The 11019-nt window shown below is 37.9% G+C and overlaps 1 protein-coding gene across 1 annotated transcript in view; it reads left to right on the top strand.

Annotated features, from left to right (window-relative positions):
- The first annotated feature begins 483 nt into the window (after positions 1 to 483).
- Positions 484 to 11019, top strand: part of LOC149260189 (uncharacterized) — a 44263-nt gene continuing 33727 nt past the window's right edge. Inside the window, exon 1 of the mRNA XM_089419810.1 lies at positions 484 to 797. Coding sequence (XP_089275936.1) covers positions 686 to 797 — 112 coding nt within the window. The 5' untranslated portion in view covers positions 484 to 685. The remainder of the gene's footprint in view (positions 798 to 11019) is intronic.

Genomic DNA, 11019 nt, shown 5'->3' with positions numbered 1-11019 from the left:
ATCCATTTCCACCATCAAAAACACGATTCAAACACGGTCTCTACAAGATTTTTTGAAATTTTTTTACCCGAATTTCGACCACTTTTGGCCGTCTGGGCTATTCCTCCACCTCGTTAGACAACTCTAATTATAAATCTCTCACTAAAATTAGAACCTTAAATTGCAGAACTAAAGTCCCTAAAAAAAGATGAACCAAAATACAAAATCTACCGCATACGACATATCTATTTATTAAACCTAAAAATTATATTCAAACTAAAAAAAATATACAATATTTTTTGATAAATAATTTTTTTTTTTTTTTTTTTTTAAAATTACTTTTTATGGTTGATTTAACCCTATGTATGTATCTATTGAATGTGGAGAGAAATGAAATTCTTTCAGGTGAATTTTAATAAAAAAAATACAAAATGTAAATTTTACCCGTAAATAAATTTTAATTTCCTAGCACGACACTTTGCAATTTCAAAAATATCTAAACCGCCTTCTCTCTCAGATCCATACATCACAAAAGAAACCTAATTGAGTTAAACACACCCTTTCATGAATCATGTCAGCCCTTCGATGGTGTCATTTGACCCTCGATAATCAACATGATAAGAAAAACAGTGTAATCAGAATACTATGAATGGCAACCCTGTGAGAGAGCAGAAGAAGAAGCTTGGTTTCGCTGTTAGTACTCTCTATGGCGCCGCTGCAACGCGCATCCGCTATTTTCAACCATCGATTGCATTTGTTGCGGACGACTCAAACTAGTACTCACGTTTACTCTCGATTCCTTCACAACCAATTTTCTGGTAAGTAGATACTTCTTCCTTTGATACACACTAAAACCCTAAACCCTAATAAAAGAATTGAGCTTTTCGTGTTATAAGGGTTTATTTCCGTCTGTAAAGCAATTTAATGCAGAAATCCCACTCATCATGTATTTCCGACAATGAAACAAATCACCGGGAAAAAAGCCTAGACGTGTAATAAAATAATTTTTATCTCAGACAGTGAAAAAAATCATTGGGAAAAATAAACCCTAGATCTGTAATACAATATAATTATCTCAGCAGATTTTTTTTATTGCATTGCTGCATTTAAACTGATTTTTGATTTTGAGCCGTAGAAGCAACATGACCCACAGTTTAGTGCAGGGATACATTTGTATGCGAATGGTTAGTATTTTTGCTCATACTTCCAAAAAAATGAATTGACTGTTAGACACTTAATGATTGGGTGAGTAAATTGTAAATATGTAAATAAATGAAAATGAAAATGAACAGTTAGACTACGAAATGACCTTGGAAGATGAATACCAAAGGTCACACCTCCATGTTATATAACTCTGCTCACATTAATGCAAATGCATCAATTCGGGACTTACTCATTGGCTTGACATGGTATCCGAGCCAAAATTAGGCATTTCTGCTCCACTCAGAATAACTCCTCTGCAAATCCTCTGCCGGCTCTGCCCTTTCCACGCCAGTCTTCACTGTCTGTTTGCTTGTCTTGCTCATTACTCTGACACGCCCTTTCCATCCAATCTTGCCCGTTACTTTGCCACGCTCTTTCCATGGCAGTCTTGCTTGTTGCTATGAAGCACTGACCTAGAACGTGAAATTCCCAGCTTGACTCCTCGTTCAATGATCCATCGAGCATTATTGTTAAGCCTCCTACTAGAACAGTTCCCATTTCTCGAACAAATCCCTCACACCAATCAACGATATACATGCACTCTCTTGCTTTGCCAAACTAACAACTCTCTCGACCAACTTCCGCTGTAGTATTTATACCATACCATTCAGCTATCACTCTATCATTGTGGCATCGACCTATCGGTCAACACTTGCTTTTTGTGTGCAATTTGTTTTCTAAAAGAGCACTGCTGGTGGATCTCCCCTCGAGTGCCAATGAGAGGGTTTTTCTTAGAGAGGATGGTGAGTGCTTGGGTGAAGTATTTGAAGAAGTAGTCCTCACTTTTTGCCATCTTTTTTCACATACAACCTTGTCCCTAAATCTGCATACAGTCATTGGTCTACTATGAGGAGCCCCTTGTTGTTAATTGTAGTAGTTGTTGTCTAGCTTCATAGGACTTCTTTGGTTGTTTTGCACATACTGCGAACACTTATGCTTTACATGCCCCATGTGCCCAGTGTCCAGTGCTAGATCTACTTCCGAGTAGAGGCTATGTACCAACTTCATGTAGGAAGCAGAAGTAGCTGGGATGTACCCACTAGTTTTGAATGCAAGACTCTCAACTAGTGGGTCGAGAGGCTCAAATGTCATGAGACTATGGTGAGGCTCCATCAAATAGCTAGCAACACAAAAAATAAAGAAGGCTTCTAAGCACAAAGACAACAATATAGAAACAATGGTGAAGAATTGTTTGCTATTTGTGTCCAACATTTGTGGAAGTATATGTAAATGTGGCTGCAAGTTAGTCATCATATAGTTTCAATTGCAAGTTCTTATGGTGAATTGAAAATGCTAGAAGATCTATATGACTCACACTCAAAATTGGAAGTTGTTCAGTTGATGGTCAAACTCTTCAACCTTGACTTGAAAGATGATGACCCCTTGGCACTAGCCTCCGAAATTAGAGCCATCATGCATGATGTACATGCCACTAGAGTTCAGATGGACATACCTCTCATAGTCTTTGTCAAGGCCCTCTATCCCATACACTCTCACTATCTTGAATCCCTACAAGCTAGTGCACAACTCAGGGCCATTACTTTTGACTTTCTTGTGGAGAAGTTTGTAGAATGGGAGAAGGCTTTTGGGAAGAGGAAGACATCATCTTAGTCCCTTGAAGAAGTAGCGTGTCTTGCACAGAAAGAGAAGAATCAGTCTCATGATTCTCCTAAAGGAAGAGGTAGTAGAGGAGGACGTGGAAGAAAGAATCACAAAGGCAGTGTGGTAAACATCATCAAGGAGGAAGATCTGATCTCCACTACATTCGCTTTGACAAAGATGGACATGACGCATCCACATACAAAATCCCCTAGCAGAGAATCAATCAAGATTGCAAAGAAGTCAAAGGTAAAACACTAGATCCAACAAAAGGTAAAGCACTTGAATTTACTTGTTATTGGTTGCCCATTGCAATATTGGAGTAATTGAAGATTTGTTCATACTTCCTTTGCTTCTTGGAAAGATGCATGGTTGCTTGATAAAGGTGCAACTTGCCATATGGCCTTTTAAAAGACTTCTTTGAAGACCTCAATGATAATGTAGATGGTGCACTGTATTTTACAAACAAGTCAAATCTCAAGCCATCCAACTTGGCACCCTCAGGGTTAAATTTCCTATAATTTCTAACTTTCTTTTGCATGATGTACTCTACCTTCTAGAATTGCAGAGAAATTTGTTGTCCCTTGTTCACATTCGCCAACAAGGACACTCCATTCATATGTTTGATGGAAAAATAGAGATAAGAAAAGCATCAGACAACACAATTGTCATGATTGGAATAGAGGAGGAAACACTGTTGAAGTTGCAAGGAACATCTGCTCATGCACAAAACTTTGCATGCCTTTCTCAGTACAATGAAGGTACATTGTCATCCAGTCTTCTATGGCATGCAAGATTTGGACATCTTAATTATGATAGTCTTCATTTGTTGAAAAAGAATGGTGTTTATGGTTTTCCAACTATTCCAAGGAAACTGAAGCAATGTGATGCTTGTATCCTAGGAAAACATAACAAACAACCATTTCATGATTCTACTTCCAGAGCATGTAGAAAACTTGCACAGATTCATTTTGATTTGTGTGGCCCTATGCCTATTCTTTTTGCAAATGGAGATAGATGTATGATGACTTTTAATGATGGTTACACTGGGATGTGTTGGGTATACTTGTTGAAAAGTAGATCAAAAGCTTTTGAAACTCTCAGAAATTTTCATGCATGTAGTGAAAATGATGCACAATCACATATTGGCTCCTTTCATACTGATAATGGGAAAGAATATACTTCTAATGTATTTGAAAACTATCTTTGCAACATGCGATTCAATGTCAAACTGCTGTTCCTTACAATCCTCAACTAAATGGCATAGTTGAAAGAATGAACATAACTATTTTGAATATGGCTCGCTCCATGATGTTTTTCAAAAATGTGAAGTTGAAGTTTTGGGCTGATGTAGTGCTATGTGCAATATATGTCAAAAACAAATGTACATCTCATGCTCTTAGAAATAAGACTCCTTATGAAATGTGGTACGACCACATTCCTTTGGTAAGGCATCTCGGGATCTTTGGTTCCACCTACTATGCCTTGATTCCTAAGGAACAAAGAAACAAGCTTGATGCAAGGAGTTGTAAATGCATCTTCTTAGGGTATTCAGATACCAAAAAGCACATTGACTTTACGATGAGGTAAATAAGAAATTTATATTGTCTAGAGATGTGATTTTTCTTAAATTTTCTAGGATTGACAACATTCTTGAATGACAATTTGATCATTTGGATAGATTTAATCATGCAAAAACTTATCATGAATTTGATAATGAGATTCCACATCTTGAAGGGGGGATTCCTATCTCGGACCAGTATATGGAATCTCCTTTTGAAGCGTTGTCTCCCCCTAGTGAAGGCCTAATCATTTCTTCAGATCAAGAAGACCCTTTAGGTGATGTGATTGAGAGGATTGGAAGGTTGAATCTTGATGCTGGCCCAACTTAATTGATGGAGCAACCTGAACCATCTTATAAAGGTCCCCCAAAATGGCTCACTAATCCTGACGAGATTGAAAACATAGGAACTAGAAGCTCCACCAAACAAGATGGAGGTGATGTAGATAATTTTGATTTAGTTGATGATATGGATGTTTCGTATGATTGTGAGTTGAGTTCGTCTACTAATTTTTGTTGAATTTTGTAGCTATGGTTGGTCTTCATAATTTATATTTTAGCCCCTGCAATAATTAATATAAGACATGTTTTTCATGTTGGTATCAAAAGAGAAAATTTTGAATTTTGAAGTTTTGGCTCCAAATTTGTCAAGTCGACCTTCCTTGAAGTCAAGTCGGCACCAGTGAAGAGACACCCATACGGACAGACAGGACATTATATTTAAGGCACTCAACCTCCTCCACAAGGCACCATTCGATCTCACACAAAAGACAAGATATATTCTGGGCATCCAAGCGAAGAAGAAGAAGGACGAATTCATTTAAAGTATCTCTCTCTTTCCTTGACTTTGCATGTGTGACTTTCTTGGCATATTCTGGGTGGCACAGTTGAAATTCTAGGCAATATATTTTGGCCAGAAGGGCTGAATTTCTAGGCTGCTTTTGGAAGGTTGAAATTCGTCCTAGGCAGATATGAGAGGGCCGATTTTGTTGGGTAGAAGATTGACTTGACAAGAGGGCTATTTGACCAGGTTTAACCATAGCATCATTGGTTAGTTTGACCATCATAGTTGACTAGTAGGATTAGGTGTTTCTCTTGTTGAACTGAAGAATATCTCTAGAGAAAAGGTTGCTGAGTTTTCCCCCAAGTGGGTTTTCCTAGGGTAAATCTTGTGTTCTCTTTATGCATTGTGATCTCTATTATCCTTGTTCATTTATGGTTGAATTTCTGAAGTGTAATTGCTTAATGATAAACTGGAAGTGCTAAAAGAGTATCTACATCATTAGAAGTAGTTATCAGTTTTTTTAGAAATTAGTGCTTGTATCTATTGCACTCGAAAAATCAACAATTTTGAACCAACTTCCTTTAAAGAATCTATTTCACATGATGAATGGAAGGAAGCAATGCAAAAGGTATGATGCTCTCATAAATAATGCGTTAGTTTTCTCTGAAGCCCAACAAAATGATTAATGTGCCAGTGAATTTTTATACCCATAATTTTATTTTTACTGAAAACTAGAAAACTCAAACATGAAACCTACGCACAATTAACACAGTCGAGCTTCTAACAAATTATGCACAACAGAAACAAGAAATCCAAGCACATATACTTTTACACAACTTTTAGCCTGGAAAACCCTAGTGTGGGGAAAAACCAACAAAGAGGGATTTTATTAGGCTTTAGAGAAAATGCCTAGGAAATAATTATCTAGAAAATGTACATCCAAGAACAGCCACAAAAATTGGCCCTCTATCATCAACAGTGGTTTGGCCTGAAATACGACCTCTCTCTAGTAGAGTATGACCCCTTTTCTTTAGCATATCTCGGCCTAGGTCAACCTTTCCTCCAACAGGAAGCTTACCCTCAATACTGAACCTCTCTCTCTTGCAAACACCCTAGGGTTCAACCCCTCTCTTGTTGCTCAATACGACTAGCCTACGACCCCTCTTTATCTAAACAAGACAATCCCTTCTCTCAACTACTCAACCTTCCTTCTTCTCACCCAAATCGACCCTCCTCTCTAACTTGATGTGATCTCTAATGTGTGCTTCACCGTCTCATTCTAGGAATTTATAATTTCTCTCATAGCCCTATTTCCTCCTTGAGATCTTCAAAGAAAAGATGAAAGGCCAAAATTTAATCTTATCACTTTCTTTGAATTTGTTAAATGGAAATATTAATTTCCAAAATTATAAACTTTAGAAATATGAGTTACCAAGGCAATAATATCTAATTAAATTAATTATCATGCTTTTCCTAAGTTTGGACTTTTAGGAAGAATAAAAAAATTTCCGAAATAATTTTTTTTTCAAGATATCTTTTGCATTCTTGGACACAAGGCTTATGTAGAGACACCTATTTGAGTTACAGTTTCAACACTCCCTCTTAGCGAGGAATGTGTTTTGCACCACCGCCAACTCGTCCTTGAAGAATACAAACTTTCCTTCATTAAGGCCTTCGTGAGGATGTCTGCAAGCTGCTCATTTGTAGGTACATATTACAGCGTCACTGTGCCTTTCTACACACAATCCCTAATGAAGTGTTACTAGTTCTTTATGTGTTTCAACCTGTCATGGAACACTAGATTTTCCGAGAGCTTGATGTACATCTGATTGTCACAATGTACATCTGGTTGTAGGCATACCCTACTTTAATTTGAAGTAAAAAAAGTGATCACTTAAACCATACTTGGATCCCTCTTGTATTGCATAAAAGGTCATCTAGTGTTTACACCAATGTTCCACCAAGGTTCCGGGACGAGGGGGCGAGGGAGCGAGGGGGCGCGGGAGCGGCCTAAGCAAAAGCTCCCTACCATTTTTTAGGAAACGTGGGGGAGCGTCAGGGTCTTAAAAATTTATAAATATAAAATATAATTTATTAATTGAGTCCACTATGACAATTTAAATTGGTTTGAATTGAAAAGCTGCAAAGCATGATCATTGATATGAATATCATTTGACATTATCCAAATTTATAATATCATATAAAATAATAAATTTAAAATTCTAATTTATAATCATACATCAATGATCATACATTATGATTAAATCATTAAAGTTTAAAGTTTAAACCATATTGATGTTCCACTTCCTAGTATCCTACTATGAACATCGAATATTGAACAGCGAATATTTAATATTAACATAAAAATTTAAAATTATAAAAGTAAAGTTTGATACATCATACATCAAGAGTCCAAATTTTATAGAATTATAAAAGATTAAACTTTTAAAGTCAAGTCTGATACATCAAGAGTCAAAATTTTATAGAGTGAGAATCTGAATAACTGATAACACAAATGATAAGAACTGAGAACATCAACATATCAAAAGATAAACAAGCATAATGCAAAATATGCCTCAAGGTAATGCTCAAGCCTCAAGGTAATGCCCCGCTAGTCTCTGCATCCAGCTGCTGCATGAATAAATCAGTATCAACCATATCACCATCTGAATCTGAATCACTAGCATTCTCAAACATGCTAAGTGGCACACCAACCAACCCCATCTGTCTCTCATCAAGTCTCTCCTCCATATCTACCTGTGCATCATCCTCTGGATCAACATCCCATCGTGTTGCTGGTCCCTTCAAATACTCAGGTGTCTTCCTATGCTCAAGACGTAGGGCACTATGCACAGCGACTAACTTCTCCGCTCTTTTAGAGGTAAGCCTGTTCCTCTTGATAGAGTGGATGAAGCTATATGTGGACCAATTCCTCTCTGCTGCAGAGGAACTAGCAATCTGAGACAACAAACGCATGGCTAGATCTTTGAGCTCTGGAGCATCATCCCCATGCATCCTCCACCAACCAATTGGGTCATCTTGGGCTAGATCTATGCGATCTTCTCGAGCACCACGTGTGTTGAAGGGCCCACTAAGAGATGCAAACTGAACAAACTGTCTTCGAAATTTTGACCCCTGCTCCTCACTGTACATCTTTGCAATTGCATCTAGGAAGCCTTTCTTTACCTCTGGATCATCAATAGGAGGCACCCTCCCAGGTCTCTCAACATACCATTTTGGGTTTAATGCATATGCTGCCATGTGCAAAGGTGTGTTCATGCGATCCCACCTACGCTGAATGATGGGTCGAATCTGGGAAGTATAGAACTCTAATGAGGGCTCCCTCTGCTGAATCGCTACCTTCACACGACCCAACATGCTATCAAAGGTCTCATAAATTTCTCCAAGACTAGGAGCATCTGAATCTGTGTAACGAATGACCTCCACAATAGGGCCTAAGAATGACACCAAATAAGAACAATCTGCCCACCAATCATTGTCCAACACCTGAAGCCTGACCTTCTTCTCGGTTTCTGTCTTTGATTCTGACCACCTTCCCCACTCTGAACTCACAACCAAGGATTGTAGAGGTGCTTGTACCTCTATCATCCTCTCCAATAAGAGAAAATAGCTAGCATATCTAGTATCAGTGGGCTTGAGGAATTCCTTCCTCGTGTGAGCCCTGTACATAGCCAAGGAGGTGTGGTGGTTGCAGATAAACATCTGCACATCTCTTGCCGCTGACACCAAGTCTGATATCCACTGAATCTTGCCAATGTCCTTCAGTGCATTATTGAGTGCATGCACACAACAAGGAGTCCAAAAAATGTGTTGATACTTGTTTTGAATCAATAACCCAGCTGATCTACAAACTGCTGCTGCATCTGTCACAACCTGCACCACACTATCAGGCCCAACATCCTCTATAGCTTCTCGAAGAATCTCAAATTGGAAAGATGCATCCTTGCGCTTTCCAGAACAGTCAACAGCTTTAAGAAAGAATGGGCCTAACGAAGATGTCACTATGATGTTGATTAGTGGGCGTTTTCGGATGTCAGTCCATCCATCCATAACAATAGAGCAACCAAACCTCAACCATGTTTGTCTCATTCTCTCTTTCTGTACATTAATTTTGGACACTTGTCTATCCAAAATTGTTGTTCGTAGTTTATGTTCTCCAGGTGGTACATATGAAGGCCCTATTTTTGCAATTGCTTGGACCATTTCCTTGTAATAAGGAGAACGAACAACATGGAAGGGAATCCCATTAGCAAAAAGAAATTTGCCAATTGCATCATCTGTGTCATCTCGATCTAGAATGTTGTACATCCCAGACACTGTACCAGTACCACCCATTGCAGAAGAACGAGATGCACCAGTGGAAACCTTTGTCTTTTTTGATGAAGCACTGGATGGATCAATATGTCTACCAGAGAACAATCCTTTTCCAGTGGATGCCCTTTCTAGCCTCCAAAGTTGCTCTCTCAAAGCTGAATCCAGGTTCTTTGAGGGACACATATTCACTCCTTTACCTGTAATAGCCAAAATGTGTTGCTTCACCCTGGTATAGCTGCCAACAAAGTGATGTCCACAAATATTGCAGACCCAATCACGTGAGCCACCACCAACTTTTGGATTCTTTTTCGGCAGTCTAGTTGCATAGATTAGAAGTGGTTTTAGAGGATTAAATGTCCCCTTTGCAAATTTTTCCAGCTCTCTTGGCGGGCCTCCAGAATCTACACCATGCCTATTCTGGTATCTTGCCCCCTTGTGACCACTTTCAACTTCTTCTTCTGCATCGTGTGGCTCACTACCGTGGTAGCTACTGTCACTGTTAGTGTTTTCAGAAGAAGTTTGACTTTGACTCATAGTTGTAACTTGTAACTTTGTAAGTTGCAAGTTGAATGACAAGTCAAAATGTATGTTGCAGCCTGTAGGTTGCAACCTGAAATGAAAAAAAATAAAAAAATAAATTAGAAACACTACAGCCACAACACATGCCACACACATTGCAGTTTTCAAGTTTTGAAGTTTGAACACTGATTTTTTTTTTAATTCACAAGAAAACTTCACAGAAATTTAAATTATGGATTACTACTGCACCTGAAAATTCACAGAAATTATGGAGGTTCAGGTAATCAATGGTTCGTTAAACAGATTTTGGTCCTTGGAGTATCCACTCCAGAATTCATTTAAAATAGGGTATCCACTCCAGAATGAGAATCTCAGAATTCTGTATAAACAAAAAACCAAGATCAGAAGATCAAGATTCTTAAAACAATTAAATTATTAATGCCAAATGGCAAAACCACAACTATGCTGTTAATTTTAAAATTTAAACATCTGTCTAGGTGAAGGTGTACCACTGTACACTGTACAGGTAACAGCCCTGATGTGGTCTTTTTAAGTTTTTAATATGGTTACTGTTGGGCTGGCAATAGTAATGATTAATCACTAATAGTAATCATTCAAGATGACAAGGTGGCTTGGCTACCAGTGTGGCTACTGCTCCCTTGAATGCAATCATCTCTTCGTTTAGATCTGCTTTAAAGTTTAATGTGTGTTAAATAAAAATTAAATTTTCATTGGTACAGTTAAAACTTAATACAATGACTGTGTTTTCTAAGAAATATATATAAATTGCATCCTCAACAAAATATTGTCATCCATAATACACAGCCTGAAGTGGTCATCAATTCTAAGTTCTAACCATGCTAGTAAACTGTAAAAGTAATTATGCTTTCGGTGTGCATCATTGCATGCATCTTGATCTAAACAGTGGATCATTTTAACCTGAATCTATGTTGTAAATGTTCCGTTGTTAGTTGACTGAGTATATTTTGTGATTTAATAGAAGCCTCATTGTAATGATATCCCTATATCAAGGTAAGGT

The sequence above is a fragment of the Pinus tabuliformis genome, chromosome 6 (assembly GCF_031772625.1).
Source record: "Pinus tabuliformis cultivar Carrire ecotype Pingquan chromosome 6, CPIR1, whole genome shotgun sequence".
Lineage (NCBI taxonomy): Eukaryota > Viridiplantae > Streptophyta > Pinopsida > Pinales > Pinaceae > Pinus > Pinus tabuliformis.
Note: the sequence above shows the minus strand (reverse complement) of the source record. Positions and strands in the feature narration are given on the sequence as shown.